Source organism: Cydia pomonella, chromosome 18, assembly GCF_033807575.1.
Source record: "Cydia pomonella isolate Wapato2018A chromosome 18, ilCydPomo1, whole genome shotgun sequence".
Lineage (NCBI taxonomy): Eukaryota > Metazoa > Arthropoda > Insecta > Lepidoptera > Tortricidae > Cydia > Cydia pomonella.
The window spans coordinates 5378168-5396653 of NC_084720.1; the positions used below are offsets into that span (position 1 = coordinate 5378168).

An 18486-nucleotide genomic window follows, 5' to 3' on the forward strand; every position below is an offset into this window, starting at 1 on the left:
GACGTTCTTGGTTGAAAAACTGTTAGACTAACAGATCATAATACATCCATAACAAATACAAACCGAATTCATCACCTGTTATTACAATCAGAATACGCCCCTGAGTCTCAACCCTAATGAAGTCATGGACGTCGTACCTACCTAAAAAAACTGTAAAGAACATCGTAAGATCGTGACCAATGATCAGATTAACCTCTTTCATTTATTTATTTATTATTTTTTTGTCTTCTTTTGACTTCAGCTCGTTAGTCGTGCGCGTCCCGCGGCCGCTGCTGGAAACCATCGCGAGCGCGGACTTCTGGCCGAAAGGTGTGATATTTCGGCGGTTTCGTGGGAATCTGCCGAATCCCGCACCAGAACAGGTGGCGCAACCGAAAACTGCGTCGTCAAAATAATATTTATATTTTAAGATTTTTATTATTCTATGTATGTTAGTCTGTAAGGTATGTATATATGGCCCATAGTTGCCTGAAAATAAATGATAATTAATTTAATTTTTAATTTTATAATTGAGGACCGGTCTGGCCTAGTGGGTGGCTGGTCCTGAGTTCAAATCCCGGTAGGGGCATTTATTTGTGTTATGAGCGTGGATATTTTTTGTTCCTGAGTCATGGATGTTTTCTATGTATCTAAGTATTTGTATATTATATATACTTATCGTTGTCTGAGCGCCTACAACACAAGCCTTCTTGAGCTTACCGTGGGACTTAGTCAATTTGTATAAGAATTGTCCCTATAATATGTATTTATTTAATTAATTAATTGCCAATTCAATACAAAGGCAGTTACGTGAAACAAGGCTTTTTATGACGAGCTTATGAGTCAAATTAGTTATAAACAGACATATAAGTTTTTGTAGAAAAATAAAGTGTTTGACAAAATGAAATATCGATATGTCTGTTATCGATGTTACCGTTACCTATATTTTATGAAGTGAAGATAGCTACCGCAAAATACACAACACGTTCGATATCTTCTTTAATATATTGGTCGTTTTCTATTCTTTTAGCTCTGTATATTACGGTTTATGTTTTTATTATTAAGTACAAAATAAATGTAATAAAGAAATTATGTAAAGATTTGTAATTATTTTCATTCTTGAAATTTTTCGGTAATTAACAGCAAGTAGACTTTACATCTCTTAATTATTAATCTATGACATCTTAGTCGGGTGACAATGCAATATTATAATACCACTGAGCTGATCTAATGATGGAGAGAGGAGGTGGCCATAGAAACCCAGTGATAAAACAACGCAACCTAATTCTGTTCGGGGGTGTTAGAATTGTCTCGATGAGTATTATTTGCCTCTGGAAATAAAAGTACAGTCAGCGATAAAAAAGCTTGTACTAACAATGATTGTTTTGCAAAAACTTATTATATTTATGAAATTCAAATAGGACGATAAAATAATAAGGCCTGATTTTTCTTGAATATTTTCTAGCCTACTTTACATACAACGTGTCTCTACCCTCTGGACATAGATGAATATAGGACGTGTCGATTGGGGTATTTCTAACCTATGTGCAAAGTCTCATTCCAAACGACACAGTCATTAATAACGAAGAAAAAATGCTTTCATAATGTCCGGCGGTTCTTTTGGTCGCAGTTCCCAACAGATTCCCATGAAATTTTGAAGGTGACGTAATCACATAAATAATAAGGAAGTGTGATGTTAACTATACATCATATACTTATCGTTTTCTATCCTGGCTATAAACATACAATATGAGAATATAAAGTTTCGCACAATTCAGTCTTTATTACATTTATCTCAATAGGCGTTACTATCAGCTGTTAAGAAATAGTTCATCGACCTTTGCAAATATTTGTTTTGAATAGATATAAAATGTTAATATCATACGCTGATTGTACCAAGACAACTTGTTACTACTAAATACGAGTACACTGAATAGTAATTTAAACGGATCACCCCGTATGGAATTTAACAAACTGACCTGTTTTAATGCTCCCGTTGAGTATAAATTAAAATTAGCCGACCGTTATCCGGTTCTGTTTAAACGATGTTTATGAACCACCACAACAAAGTATATTTAATAACAAATGTAAATTAAACTACATTTATAAGTTGTGTAACTCAATAGAGCCCGTCTAAAGGGCTTATTACACTCATTCTGCCGTCGGGCGTTACGATCGAAGCCGACGTTGGTGAGTTTTTTCTAAAAAAAGTATTGAAGACCTGATTCTCGCAGATCGTGGTGTTTTTGGGTTCTTTCAACTCAAAATAACTAGCAATATATTATTCAATCTTGATGATGTCCCGAAAATTTGTTAGGAAATTGTAGTTTCCACTACGTCACCCAACAACAAGTGAATTTTTTGTTCACACTAAATCGTGACGTAATGGAACGGACATTTTAGGACATTTTTTATTAACGGTAGGATGGAGAATACTAACAATTCCGAGTAGAATAGTCCAAGAAAGTCCAGATTTGTAAGAATAAGATTATCAATATTTATTTTAGAAAACGCCTCGGTATCGACGTTGAGCACGAGCAAGATCGTTTTCCGGTTCACGAAATATAAAAACAAGATTACGTAACAATTTTGACATGTAAAAGGTACTTTGTCTCGAATCGCTAAAAATGTTTAATATTTTTGGAGTTGAATATTGTAAACGATGTACTGATATTTCCTGAATCGGAAAAATTCTTGTAAGAGACATCGGGTCCGACATCGGCACCGACGGTGCTTCCGATTGTTAGCCATCCGAAGGTAGGATGAGTGTAATAAGCCCTTAAGCAAACGTTGCACCGATTTAAATATAACAAGAGGGAGTGTCATTATAAACGTCATATTTTTATAGAAATTTGACATTAATTGTTTTATTTCCACTTTGTTGCCTATTTGCACACATGTATCATACAACATTTTACAGTACATAATGGCCCTTTAAATTTTCGACATAGTTACGCAATGTGCTAATTATTGCACTAGTGCGGTAAAGTACCACCATATGTACTGTAATAGTTATTTATTAACTAGACCGTACATTATAAACGAAACATAATAATTGCCAAAATATAATTGTGATATAATAATACAAGTTGCAAAGCGGAGGCAACGTTTTGATTAGACCTCGCTTATCTGCTCTATAAAAAATAGCGACTTCCGAATAAGTATGATAGTGATAACTGACATACCAAATGAGTGCGAATTCAATCGTTTTAGGGGTGGATCAGCAATATCAGCATATATAAAAAATATATTTAATTAATAAAGGCGTTATATATATTATACCTTTAAACGAGAAATTCTTGTATACACCGTGTTTTTTGTGTATCTATTGTTTATGTAGGTAGTTTATTCTATTTTTCAATTGTTTGCAATACAAGTAAATTTAATTCTCTTACTTTTCTTCTTGCATCATTTTTACATTTCTGTTTAACCCTATGGTTGACTGGTAGAGAATGACTTCAGGCATTAAGTCTGCCATTTGTAATTTTTTTTGTATATTCTGCAATAAAGTTTAAATAAATAGCTCATACTAGCTTATATTTAACTACTAAAATAACATAAAACCTGGATTTAACCTTCAATATGTGTGTAGTGGTCAGAATCGAATCGTACAGAAAAGAAATTCGTTCTAAAAAATGAAAAAAAATATCCTTATCATAATCACTACACATAATCTAACAGTAAAAGTGACCCAGGGGAATGTTACCATGGCAACTACTGACAAGAAAATGTTGATCGTCAAGATTTAATTTCACCGAGCATCCCAGCAAACATTCTAAGTGCTTTTCCCCAGGCTCTAGAATATATTACTAATTTAGGTAAAAATTACATCATACGCACCACATAAATTCACATATCGTACATTTATACTTCCGGGTAAAAATATAGAGCCATTAAAACGTAAATTTCCCTTAATCAATACACCATAAGGTCAGAAACTTAAAGGTTGAGAATGAGCAAAATATAAGGTAAAATTAACTTCGAAACTCGACAAATAGTTAATATTTACTTCTAGGTGCATATAAGGTGTATATGCGATGTAATTTTTTCTTATACTGGGGACCTTTAGGTCGATGATTTAAGTAGCTTTTGCTACCAATTTCGTAGTAAATATTACCTTCCATAAATACCAAATTGAGACTATAAAGTTATAAATACTTGTAAGGTACTAAAAATACCATAAGGTTTCATTAAGATAACCTAATAGTCAAATTAACCCTAAAAAATAACTAATAAGTTGAAGTTTGTAAGGCGACTTCAGGTCAAGTTTGTTTTACTCACAAATAAGTCATTTCTCGGTGAAATAGGACGCATTTACCCAATAGTTATTTCGTTTTTAAATCAAAAGTAGTGTTGGATTTACAATGGCCAAAGACAAAAAAAATATAGACATTCCAGCAGTTACTATAGTAAGTGTAAGGCTAATATGAAAATTCAAAGTGAAATATTAAAAGAAGAACAAAAGTGTGAATTACCTTCTAAATTCAGTTTTTATGGATATCCAACTTTGTGTCAATCTACTGATACTGATACCGTTTCAATAACACACACAGGCAAAGATCTTGATTATATGCATTCGTATTATAATGAATTAGGAAATAAAATATCTGATAATATAGATGAGATGACAGATGGCAGTGAAATCGGTGCAAACAAAGAATCGGAAAATTAAGACTCTGGAGATGAGTTCATTAGAAATGAAGACTGCTCTAACATGAAATCAATAAAACTTACGGAAGACCTAAGAAAATGGACAATACAGCATAAACCCACCAAATCATCTCTAAACGACTTGTTAGTTTTACTCACTGAACACAGATTTAAATTGCCAAAAGATGGACGAGCACTTCTAAAAACTGACGATGTCTTTTTATAGAGCCTATGGGCCAAGGCAAGTTTTGGTATCAAGGTAAGATAAGCTATTGTTTACAAAAAACTTTGTTAGATATGGATTTAAGTACTATATCAAGTATGGAGTTGATTTTCAACGTAGACGGTATGTCTCTTTTTTTTAACGCCGTTCTCCTCCCACGCCTAAGGGCAAAGCGTTATTTCCATTCCCCTTCAGTAATGGGTGGCCACTATCTTATATATAATTTTTGCAACCATAAATACCTAAAACCAAATTAGAGTCAATTAGAAATAAATATTTTGGTAACTATATTGCGTAGATGCGTTAAATACGCAGATATGTTTTAAACTAAGCATACAATCAGTTAAAATAATTATCACTAAACTCACTAATGACTCGTAAAATCTTAATTTTCACATTTAACTTTCCAATTGGGGAACCTCTGTGCGTAATATTTACCCTTGGCACTTCTGATCGTAAGCCATAGATCTAAAAAAGTAAAGATAAAGCCATGCAAACAATTCCGACCGAAAAGTCTCGTTAATCAAAACACAGCGTCATCTGTTGTATACTGAGTAATCCAATAGGCCATAGACATACGCGAAAGTAGACTGCACTTTCGCCTCCAAAAAACGTGTCTAGAAAAATGGCTCGAGGGAGACCTTAAGTGCCAATTACATCCACACTTAATCAATTTCTGGGAGGAGAAAGAATATTTTTCCATTTCACCAAATATCAGCTGCACATCGTTTACAATATTTGAAATGTAAAAAAATGGTTCCTGTGCAAGAATATCAAACATTGAACATTTTTGACAATTAGAGACAAAGTATTGTTTACATTTCAAATATCGTTAACGATGTGCTGATATTCCGTGAAACAGAAAACGATTATCAGGCCCGAAATCGGGACTGATTTCGGGCCCGTTATCGGGAAGTGTGGATGTAATTGGTGCTTTAGTCCCTTTTTCTTTAGGGCGACGATGAAATGACAATTGAATAAATGTTCGTTGCCACAGCTAAACAAGCCTTGCTGCTATTTTTTTATTATTATTTTTTATTTTTATGGTAGAGGAGGCAAACGAGCAGACGGATCACCTGATGGTAAGCGATTACCGCCGCCCATGGACACCTGCAACACCAGAGGGGTTGTAAGTGCGTTGCCGGCCTTTAAGATGGGAGTACGCTCTTTTCTTGAAGGTTTGAAGGTCGTATCGGTCCGGAAATACCGCAGGCGACAGTTCATTCCATAGTTTAACAGTGCGAGGCAGAAAGTTCCTGGAAAAACGCACAGTTGAGAACTGCCAACCATCTAAGTGGTGAGGATGGAAATGCGTAGGGCGATGGCGAAAAGAAGCGGCAGGGATTAATCCGAACAATTCCTCGGAGCACTCCCCGTTGTACATGCGATAGAAAATGCAGAGCGAGGCCACATCTCTACGCAGCGCCAAGGAGTCAAGCCGATCCGAAATACACTGGCAGTCGACAATTCGAGTCGCTCTTCGTTGGATGCGGTCCAGAGGAAGAAGCTGGTACTAGGGTGCCCCTGCCCATAGATGAGAACAGTATTCCATGTGCGGGTATTTTTATTAATATAAATGTCATTATTATAGATTTTACCGTGCTAGTTTATTACGACCTTCTAAGGGCGTTGGCGGAGCGCCTCGACTCTCCTCTCACTCGCTTCTGGGTTGAAGAGGTAATTAGCAGGGACAAGTAGAGCAGAGATAGTTTGCCTTACTTGCCCCTGTCAATTGATATCATATTATTATATCGTGTAATATATTCAGTTTAAATTTTTTCTATTATTTTATTTTTGTTTTTTGTAATGTTCAACTAACATAGATAGTTATTACGATACTCTGTAACTAACAAGCTATGGATCAACTTGGTCTAAAATAAATTATTTATTTATTAACTTCACTTAAGAATATTGAGTAGGGATAAGTGGAAATTAAAACATATTAAAATGTGATTGATAAATACAGTATGTTTTAATTACATACAAAATACTTAATAACCAAAGAAGCTTGATTTTCACTGAATGTCAACATTTAGAAGGACTATTCGTGAGTCAATAAACTAGCCTAACCTACCTAACCAATAAAAATGACATTTATTTTAATAAATATGGTAATAGCAGAAGTCTCCCTCGAACTATCTCGCTAGGCTCGTTTTTTGGAGGCGAGAGTGCAGTCTACTTTAATATGTGTCTGTGTACCGCCGCATCGCGTCTCGCGCCGCGCAAGGTCAATATGAAACAAAATTTGATATGATTTACCGATGATATGAGATCTCATATGTCTATTTGATTTTTCTGTTATAGTTTTTACAGAATTTCACAAGATAATTAGGCATTTTTTAAATTGGGAATGGCTATACGTGACGCGTTTCCACTGCGCAATTCGCCAGACGATTGAATGCAGGGGTGTAACTAAATGCGATTTTGACACCCATGTATTGGCCCCATTCGTAGTGCTCGTAAGGCCAGTCTTTACGAAGTAATATTATATGTCTATGTCATGTGTATTATATGTGTATGTGTAAGCACACCGCCTACGCCCGCGATGTCAAACAAATACTGAATACGATTGCGCTCGCCTCGCCGTACGCGGTCAAAGCGACGTTGTGATGGCGGTCGCTTCGACCTTAAACGGTAACTCTGCACCATTAGGTCGAAGAAATGAGTATATATTACGTAAAATTTCCTTAAATACCAGTACGTCGTATTTTTAGGTAAACTTAACTTTTTAGTCGAGCCGACATTTTGTTTTGTTATAATTAGGTCTTGTTATTGCAAATTGCAAAATTTAGGTATGTTGTAATACCTAGAACAATAAAATGTAACAGCACTTTTAATTTCATTTATACGAAAAAAATATATAAAGTCAATTTAATATATTTACAAACTCCGAACACAAATTTACGATCCCCAATTACAAGCAATACATACTAACTTATGAGCTTAAAAAAATTAATACTTAAGTATTTCGAAAGCCCATCAGTAGTTTTGAATAAAAACCTAACATACTGCACGAGAAAATTTTCAGCGCACAAGATTTCATCGTATAATTCCTGCGTAATCCACCTAGATAATTATTTTACGCCAAGTAATGGCCGCCATTCTCGTTGCAAAACTTAAGATTGATTTTTCGTTAGACATTTTGATTGTGAGCGGAAAGAAAATACTCTCGTAATATATTTGTCTCTTTTTCTTCATCCTATCTCATAAAAAAATAACCTTTCTTGGTAATTAAATGGTAAAAAACACGTTGAAATCATGTTGAAAAATAGTAAGTCTTACTAATTTTGTACATTGCAACCACATTACACGTCGTGGCGACGTCCAATCCACGTCGCAAACATTACCTATGTAGTAACCATTAGGTCACAATTACTAAAATTACGTGGAATCGACGTAGCCGGCACGTGCTTTTTTTCCCCACTTTGGTGAATTCCAGGTGGATTCCACGTCGATTCGAGGTAACTCATTTTGGTCACTGTCAGATTTGCGACCTATAATAGGTGATTTTATCGTTATTTTCACCAAAAATGTTTGCTGGGATTGCACATCAAATTAATAATTAGAATAGGTAATTAAATTGGACTGGGCCCGCCACGCCTGATAGGCAGTCTAGCGTTGGCTATGAGTCGGCAGGATAGAGTAAATACTAATTTTAAAGACTTCATTGATAACGATTAAATAGATAAATGTGATTTAAAAAAATAAAAATAAAAATCATTTATTTCGGACCACAAAAATCCATACAAGGTTTGTCAAACATTTTGTACATGCAGGAACTTAAAATTAAAATTATGTTAAAACTATGATATAAGTGGACGTTATTTAAGCCAAATACCTTGAAGAAATTTTTATCAATCTGGTAAATATGTTTTGAACTTGTTATCGTTACAAAAAACACTTAATTCAAAATCCCACTGCCATCATATGACATTGTTGTGGTGAGTGTGACCTCAACTGATACCGATACCTATTTAAAGTGGGTGCTGAAATGAAATATGGAAAAATCGGACGAGGCAAGCCTTACGCCGGCTACACACGTAACTATATATGGTAGCGATTAATCTGTGCAAACCGATTTGCGCAGATATATCAATCGTGTGTATGAAAAAACGTTGGAAATTAATATTAAGTATTAAACCTTCGATTTATCTGCACAGTCTGTCACGATTCGACGAATTCCTCCGAAAAACGAATATAGAAAATTGTTATCTGGGTCATCAATCTATCGCCAGAAACATGTATGATAGACATTGAATTCGCGTATAAAAGTTGTATTCCCCTAATCAACAAATCCTTATTAACCAAAATTCATATAATCCTATTGATTAATGTAAAAATATGGTAACACAGTGGTAAATGCTTTATTTTCATACAAATCGGCAGACAATCAAGGTCCGCTGAGTTACAGTGAATAAAAATATTTACATTTGTTATTTATTCAACAAAGCTATCGGAAATGATGGCCTAATTCAGCCTCTTTCTCCATCGCAAACAAAAAATGAAAGTAATGGCCAAGTATTCGGAAATATGCATTTTACGAAAAAGAGTTTAAAACTTATGTATAACGATAAGCAGAATGACCCACCTATATCTCCTGCATATTTAAAAGAGTGGCAAAAACACGAACGAAAGAAGAGGGTCGTGGTTATTGTCCTAGGCGGCTACCGGGAAAATCGAAATTCGTCAATTGCGGGCATTTTCCTCTGTCACTCTAATTACGTTTTAGTGAGAGTAAAAGAGAAAGATCCCCGCATTTTGCAAATTTCGGTTTTCGCGGTAGGCCCCCAGGTCTGAAGAATCCTTCTGTAGGGACTTGTGGAGGTCCCGGGGACCTTTGGCCAGCAGTCGGATACAAATAGGCGAAGATAAATGTCAATTCTTATAATTACACAAATTGAATCATTAAATCTACCATCGTCCATACAGATAAATCGTACGATTTACTTTAATTCATTTTCATTACAATTTTAACGATGTTGTTTTGTCTGAAATTTAATTTTAATGTAGGTATGGTATTATTATTATCGTATGGCTTTATTAAAATCAAATTTACAGAGGTTAACATTATATGTATGTACATCTATCGCTTTATATCGAGGGTTGACAGCCAATCCGGCATCCGTAGTTATTGCGTACAGATCTTTCATGCCCCCCGAAAAAATATTTAAAGTAGGTGATTTAGTTATAAGTTGTCCGAAATAACTGAATATTATTTTATTTATTTTAGAAACTTAAGGTTTTTTCAGCAATTGAACTCAACCCAATAATTGTCTAAAATGTATGAAAAGCATTATTTCGCGATTGTTGTAAAATTAAATTTTCAGGCGAAGTTTGAAACTTACCGGTACCGAAAGAGAACACAGTCCGCGCGCGCGCTCGTTTTGCGGTTACCGACGCGTGCGCACAAGCGGAGCGCGCTTCGACTGTCCACTGACTGACGCGCGCACACCACATGCCGCCTTATTTGGGTCATACGGGCTGGAAAACAAAACTCCTAATTTATTATTTTGATTGCGAATACATATCACAAGGAAAAATGAATTTTGGATGAAAAAAATAGATGATGATGGTCCTCGGTACGGAGTGAAACATGTCGAGCAATTTGCGACTTCAGAACACACACACATACACAACAAAACACACATACAGGATGTAACAAAAATAGTGGGGATCCGTTTAAAGGCATATTCGGTATCGTTGTACTGATTAGGAAAAAATAAAGAAAAGGTTTTTTTTGACGAGAAAATTTTTTAACCTTTCAAAAAAAAATATTTTTCGCGTTTAGAAATTATTTTCTTCTGATTTTTCATAATCAAAACACGATACCCAATATGCCCTTAAATAGATCCCCACTATTTTTGTTAATTCAGCAAATATCAGCACAATCCACACATCGTTTACAATATTTGAAATGTAAAAAAATGGTTTATAAGTAAAAATACTGACTATTTTTCGCAGTTAGGCAATAATTTCACTATTTTACTAAACTGACTATTTTTCGCAATTAGGGACATAATATTTTTTACATTTCAGTAAAATTAAAGCTGGTTAGTTAGGTAATGAAAATTGTACGCCCTTGTCCCCTAAATTTGACAAAAGTAATTCGTTGGTCGGAGATACATACTTTCATGCTTGGCTGGGAGTATTTCGTAATCTAATGACGATTTTAAATTTTCCCTTAACAGCTTATTCATGTTCGTGGCTGAAAGCTAAATCGAAGTTTGTGATGCTAATCAATAATGGAAGGATAAGGAACAGTTGATGTGACTGAGGTAAATATTTTAGTATTTTGAACAGTGCTACTATAACTACTTACAGTATCTACTAATCTTGATAACCGTAGGTAAAAGGCTGCCGAACAATATTATCACCTTCATATTTAAATGTGTCCTGTATTGTACATATATGATTTGTATATATCTCCTGTGTATTGCTAATTTGTCGTTATTTTTCAGCATGGTACTATTTTGTCTCATCCTTCACAAAAAAACTAGCCAGGAGGCCTACCGCGAAAACCGAAATTCGCCAATTGCGGGGATTTTTCTCTTTTACTCTCTCTAAGAGGTCATTAGAGTGACAGAGAAAAATGCCCGCAATTGACGAACTTCTATTTTCGCGGTAGGCCCCCTGATCATAAATATTTTCTGAGTAATATTGACACATATCTCAATTTATGACATAAATTATATATTACTGTCATTTAAAAATATGACATAAATCGTGTCAAGCCAACATAATAAAACTTTTCATTTCAATAAAAAAGAAACAAAAGAACGAAAATGATAAGAACAAAACATTATAAACTTGGCGCGCCACGCTAGTTGCCAGCACTAAAAATGATAACATAATTATTAATCCTAGTTATGGAAATTATATTAGTTATTAAAATTAAATAGCCAGATACCTACCATTTCCCATAAGAGCATAAACCAATAATTAATAATTATTATTTCATCCTATTCCCACTAAACTTGTCTATGGTATAAAAAAAAGAACTACTATAAGATCTGGCAACAAAGTTCTATATTGGCTATAGTCGTTAATTTTTTTTTTTCAAGTTTGAGTGATTTGTCTGCAATCGTAAATGTCATAGCATTTTTGAGCTCAATATTATACCCATATTATACCAGAATGGCAGAAAATAGAGAAGAAATTTTAGCAAACTTCCAGGTGAATACGCTATTTATATCTAAATTCACAATAGTCAGTGAATACAACTTGACTATGTTCCTTGTAATCAGGTTATGTGATTAACAACAACAGTGACTGTGAATTCTTCTTTATCTCTTTGTGCTTTTCTCGTTTCCTAATATTTTTGAATTGTTATTTACCTATTATTACCCTTATAATGCTTGCTATCGTTAGTTTAAGATTGAAAATCTGACAAAGTAAATTTATGGTCAAATGCTACATTTTTCTTGTTTTCCATAATCGTAACGAAAATTATCGTTACTGGTTGTTTCCACAAGGTTGATTCGCTCGTAACTGCATATCGTAATTATATTTAACATATATTTAAGGCAACACGCCTGTTTTGCACATTTCCTACAAAACTTCCTTTGTGTTCTTTGTTGTAGTTTACATATTTGTTTGTTTGTAGGGAATAACAGCAATAGAAGATGTTGCAGAGGCGATACATCACTTGGACGAGGCAAACTGGGACTTACTTGTAAGTAAATGTTTATTTATATGTGCTATGCTCTATTCCAAATAGCTGCATTAGGATTGTAGCCTTATCAACATAATTGTTTGACAAAATAGCAGTTATTTGTGTAGCATTTTATTGCAAAAACCCAGCATGTTGTTATTTGTAACACTAGTTACCATTATCAAAGAGAATTGATTGTAATAGAGAGGTAATGCCTAAGAATAAAATGTGGCCCTCAGTTTGACATCCAAAACAGATGTAAAGTTATATTACTATATACACATTAAACGAAACGAATTATACTTAATGTGACGAACGAATTATACTTAATGTGATCTCGTTTACCTGTCACATTCGAAGCAAATTGTCTTATATTTTACGCATCTTAATCAATGTATCTTTGCCATTCTTGACACAGTTGACTGACTATTGAATTTTGTAAACCTTGTACTTATTTACAACAAAAGAAAAAATAAAGTTTCCAGTGGTCAATCAAGTATTAGTGGTCTCTCTATCTTTGTTTAGTCCATCACTACCCTTCGGGTGTAGGCCTCCTTCAATTTTATGCCACTCATCATGGTTCTGTGCAACCTGGCGCCACGTCTTCCCCACACTCTCTTTGATGTTGTTATCCCAATGCATCTACTTTGAGAACGTACCTCCCCCCATGGTGGCCACTCGAGTAGTCATTTAGTAGTATTAGTGATAGCAAGTACCTTTAGTGATAGACATACTTAAGAAAAATTTGAAGTGCTGGTGGCAATCCGGAGCTCACGGTTTCAAACCCCAGCTAGTACCAATAAGTTTTTAGGAACTTATGTACGAAATATCATTGATATTTACCAGTCGCTTTTCAAAAACCAAAGGGCAAAGGGTCCCACTCTCAGCCTGTGCTTGGCCAAGATGCCCGGCCCTGGTTTTCAGACCGGTCCCATACTAGGATGGTCGGAGGATAGCAAAATTATCATTTACAATTATATCAATTAACATCCGTGCTCATAGTTAGGTACACAATTTAAAAAACAATAATAATGAATATATGAAAATAACATTCAATAGTAGTTGTCATCTATGGCCATATTAGATTGAAATTGTATATTGCCACAATACTTTCATACTAGTCAAATTAGTTTCTTTTTTCAAACTGCCAAGACAATTTGCCTTACATGGATTTTATATGAAAACTGCACTAGTGACGTCATGGTCAAGTCACCTACTTCTTTTAGTTCTATCCACTATCCTGTTTATTAAATAGAAATTATATCAAAAAATAACTGCTGCCTATGTTTTTCTAATAATTATCTTTTTTTATTTTGTGCATGGTGTAAAATAATTTACTTTAAATACAGGCAACATGCTTTTTGCCTAAAAACTTTTTTTCCATTACAGTCAGCCATCAACAGAGTGATGCCGCAGGACGGCAGCCGGCCAGCGCGCGGCGACAATAACGACGTGGACGTCGAGATGATCGACGACGACATATCTGTGATAACCCCAAAAACACGTCCACCGGGTATGTACCATCATCTACAGATACATCATTTACAAGTGCTTTGCCACCGCGACGCCGGAGAAGACTGCCGAGGGCGGGGTGCGTACGCGTCAGCCCAATAATCTCCCACCAATCGGGCACTGTCACTTCTAAACGAATTATCTGTCCAAAGACCTGACGTTGATGTCGACTCACCAGGTTCGTTTTCCACAGTACACTTCGACCGGAATATAAACCGTAATTATCTTTTATATTGTTTTTATTGAGCTCCCGATATTTCGACGCAGTTACCTGCATCTTATTCACGGGTAACTGGGGATAGCGGGTGGGTGTCAAAGTTGTGTAGACCGCGCTCGGTCTACCCTCATTCGTGCGCGTCGGCTGCGTACGCTTTTAACGTTACCACTGGTCGCGTCCACACTTGTCATTCTATCTAAGCACAGCATACCACACTCAGTGTCACTACGCGTGTTTGATTCGGATATCAATGGTTTTTTACACAAATAAATTACAGGAGGAGGTTTAAGTGTAGTGAAACTAACCGTGAATCATTCAAAACTGTTCGTTTTCCACAGCTCTATGTTTGTTTTTAAGTGATTGTACCTAGTTTGTTAATGTTTAACTTTTTGTGTATATTGTAAATCCTTCTAAAGCTTGTGTTGTATGAATAAGCAACAATAAAACAATGAAGTAAGACGGCACTAGACAGCAGCGACAAAGACCTTAACAGCGTCAGGGGGGCGAAACTGATCCATTCGGGCATTCTCGGCTCCGTTCGGCTCAGCATTGCTACGAGCAATTGGGTTAGTATAGTTTCTATTTTCCTCCGTGAGCTTCTACGGATTATCGTCTTATCTATTGTTTAAAAACCGCAAAGGCGCGTGCCACTATGAAAAAATGGTCAAGCCGCATAGGTAGCGTTTATTGAATTAGTACTCTATTGAGCACGGAATAAGATTCATTATGAACTAATACAGAATTCTAACAGAATAGCAGTCTGATCTCTATTGGTGCGTCTAAGGTAGGCGACTAAACGCTCTCAAACCAGCTTAACTTGTGACACTGCGATCCGAAACAAAGATATGTATTCGAAGACCTCGCTTGCACTGGTAATGCGAGCGCACGGCTAGCTAGCGCCAAGGAAGCAATGTTATGTTTCTCGAGGAGCAGGTAAAAAACAGGGCCGGATTTTCACACAAATACGATACGTGGTTTAACGAAATAACGCTAACTCTTCAGACTTCTAACAAACTGACACTGTTTGTATGGTTTGCTTGAAAGAGTTAGCGTGATTTGACTCTAAACGATATGCATATTTTGTTTTATATTTATTTATTTTATGCATACACTATTATGTATATGTTACTTATTTTTTTGTTGACTCATAATATAAATTTGTATAAATGTTTTACTAAATGTGTACTCTATTGTAAATAATATCTGTATTTTAGTGTACATAATTATAACATATAGGTCTATTTTAACATTAGTAGTACGGGATTGTTAAATGGATATACATATTTATTACTATTTTACCATTGTTTTATAGTTTATTTAAAATTAGCCTGTTTAAAGTTTAAAATTAGCAAACAACTGTTTAAACAGTTGATTATAAAAATGAGTATATCTCGTTATTATTGTAATTACACAAACCCATTCTGTTAGATGTGTACCTACTATTTAAATAGTGTTATGTTTTATCTCTTTAAATTAAAGAACGTAAAACCACCCAAATATATTTGTGTGAAAATCCGGCCCTGTTTTTTACCTGCTCCTCGAGAAACATAACATTGCTTCCTTGGCGCTAGCTAGCCGTGCGCTCGCTTTACCAGTGCAAGCGAGGTCTTCGAATACGTATCTTTGTTTCGGATCGCAGTGTCACAAGTTAAGCTGGTTTGAGAGCGTTTAGTCGCCTACCTTAGACGCACCAATAGAGATCAGACAGCTATTCTGTTAGAATTCTGTATTAGTTCATAATGAATCTTATTCCGTGCTCAATAGAGTAGTAATTCAATAAACGCTACCTATGCGGCTTGACCATTTTTTCATAGTGGCACGCGCCTTTGCCGTTTTTAAACAATAGATAAGACGATAATCCGTAGAAGCTCACGGCGAAAAATAGAAACTATACAACTTAAGGACTATTTCCACCAAACGGCCCGCATCGCAACGGAACGGAAAGAATTTTACGGTTTATAAACGATACTGAATCATATTCGCACTGTTTTTAAGTCTTTATTACCAAGCTACGCACAACAACCTCTCCGCGGGCGTCTTCCGCGGCATGTGATCGTCACCGAAAGTATCCTGCGACACGCGATCGGCACCGTTTGCTTGCCGTCGTGTCCGTTCGGAACCTTTCGGCTGTCGTCGCGTACGATCGAGGTCGTGGCCTGGCGAGCCCACCAGTCATCACTCATTCTCGAAAGTGCACGCGCTGCATAGATAATTATGCATCATGGATTTAGAGGAAAAATTGATTTGTTTGGTGCAAAAGCACACGTGTCTTTATGACATTAATTCCCGCTACTATAGTGATAAAATAAGCAACTGATATGAGGACGGAGAAGATTTACTAAATTTTGAAACTTTTTAAGGTCCATTCTGTAATATTCTTTGAATTTTTGGACATCCAATTTCAAATCATTATGTAGTGTATGGAATTCGCCATTCTTACACCGCTTTTGCCATAAATAATCAACCCAAACTTTTCTATTCCTGTTTTGTGTTTTATGTTGATGTTCTTCTCAGGGACCGGCCCGCTATCCCTTATAAGGGGTTTTGTAAGGGTTTTGCATAAGGCTTAACTCACCATACCCTTTGCCCGGCGAAACCCTTTCATTTTGCTTTTAAAGCCCTTATATTAAAGCTAACCCTTTTGAGGTATCGGTATCCTAATACCCTTACAAAACCCTTATCATCCGCTCACCAATACCTTGCATATCGCTTATAAGGCTTAGCCTTATAAAGGGCTTCCCTTTCAGCATATAAGCGTGCTAATTTAAATCATCTACCTTGTTCATAAAGCACACATTACTGTAAATCCAATAGTAAGCGATCGTTGTTGGCGGCGGTGTTCTTTGATGTTCGCGCGCTTCCGAATGATCGAAGCCGCTGTAGATTAAATACGGTTCAATTTTCAATGGCAAAGAGTTGTGATTGTCTGTTGCTTTGCGCGGATCGAGCGCATCGTCACGGCGCTATTTTCTTCAGTCTTAGACACGTGCCAATGTTATCATTAGCTCCCGTTGCAAATAATATACTTACTCGCAAGGCTCCGAAACCGGTTAAATTTCATACCATTATCATGTACTTGGCGCGAAACCTTAAAATTTCAGTTTGGTTCGAAAAACCGTTATTTTTAAACCGGTTATTTAGAGAACATTTTCATAAAGTTATTGTCAGAGAATTGATTAAGAACAATAAAATCCAGTTTATTCCATGCGCGGTGTCTTTGTTTACGGGCCGATCTCTAGTTTCGTACCGATTTATTGTTTTTTTCGTAGAACGTTTTTTGTCCTCTAAAGTTATTTGTGTTTATTTTGATATTTATGTATTTATTCATTATGTGCTTATAAATATGTGTTTATTCATTATATATGTATTGTTTTTCTAATACTATGGCGGCGACAAACACACAAACGGTCCGCCTAATGTTAAGCAGCCACGTAGCCTATGGACGCCTGCAACTCCAGAGGTGCTAGCTCTTGAACTGTGTAATGAAATATACTAGTACTACTATTACTTTTAAGGAACATGTAAGGAATGTAATGAAGGCATAGGCGGAAATGTAAAACCGAGGGAAGGTAATAAATCATGTATGAAAGGGAATGAAATTAGATTATATGTAAATGAACTTTATTGGATAGAAATTAAAGGGATGATATTTTAAAATATGGAACCATAAACTACTTGAATTAAACCAAGACACAAACAAGGGAGTATATCGACGTTTGTAAATACGAGGTGTAACAAAAACAGTGGGGATCCGTTCGACCAAGTTCTAATTCTCAGATCAGAAGCTCCGGGTCTTCGGCCTCGATTTTTACGATACTTGGGCATTGATTTTTGTCCGAGAATTGCTTCACTGAAGTTCAGCCTTTGACCTAGTGGCTTTGGCAGTGGTAGCTGACTTTTCGTTTATTATTTAAGCTTTATTCAATTATTCTCTCAAATATAAAATATATTTGTGTCCAATATTTGCCATTAAGATCTAAACTACCTATGTATCTATCTATTATTATTATTTTACATAAAAACCCATTTTCTAATAAGATATTTATCTTTTCTTTCAAACTGAAAATATTGGAAGGAATGGGCAGAAACGGATTGGAATGGAATGAAGTTTCAAAGATTTTTTTTCCATCATCTATCTAGCTAGAAGGCAATCAAGTGAAACGAATAAAGATATACCTACCCAATATATACTACATGTGATTTATTTGCATTAGATAGTATCATATCACTATATTACTACCTTTTTTTTAATAC

At 35.6% G+C, this 18486-nt stretch overlaps 2 protein-coding genes across 4 annotated transcripts in view; one reads left to right on the forward strand and one right to left on the reverse strand.

Moving 5' to 3' along the window:
- Nucleotides 1–10349, reverse strand: part of LOC133527838 (cartilage oligomeric matrix protein-like) — a 45542-nt gene extending 35193 nt beyond the window's left edge. Inside the window, exon 1 of the mRNA XM_061865027.1 lies at nt 10198–10349. The gene's annotated coding sequence lies outside the window, so the exon portion shown is untranslated. The remainder of the gene's footprint in view (nt 1–10197) is intronic.
- A 1529-nt stretch (nt 10350–11878) lies between these two features.
- Nucleotides 11879–18486, forward strand: part of LOC133527695 (FAS-associated factor 1) — a 38425-nt gene continuing 31817 nt past the window's right edge. For all 3 annotated transcript variants that reach the window (XM_061864817.1, XM_061864818.1, XM_061864819.1), the window contains exons 1-3: nt 11879–12025; nt 12456–12524; nt 13893–14016. In XM_061864817.1, coding sequence (XP_061720801.1) covers nt 11987–12025; nt 12456–12524; nt 13893–14016 — 232 coding nt within the window. In that variant the 5' untranslated portion in view covers nt 11879–11986. The remainder of the gene's footprint in view (nt 12026–12455; nt 12525–13892; nt 14017–18486) is intronic.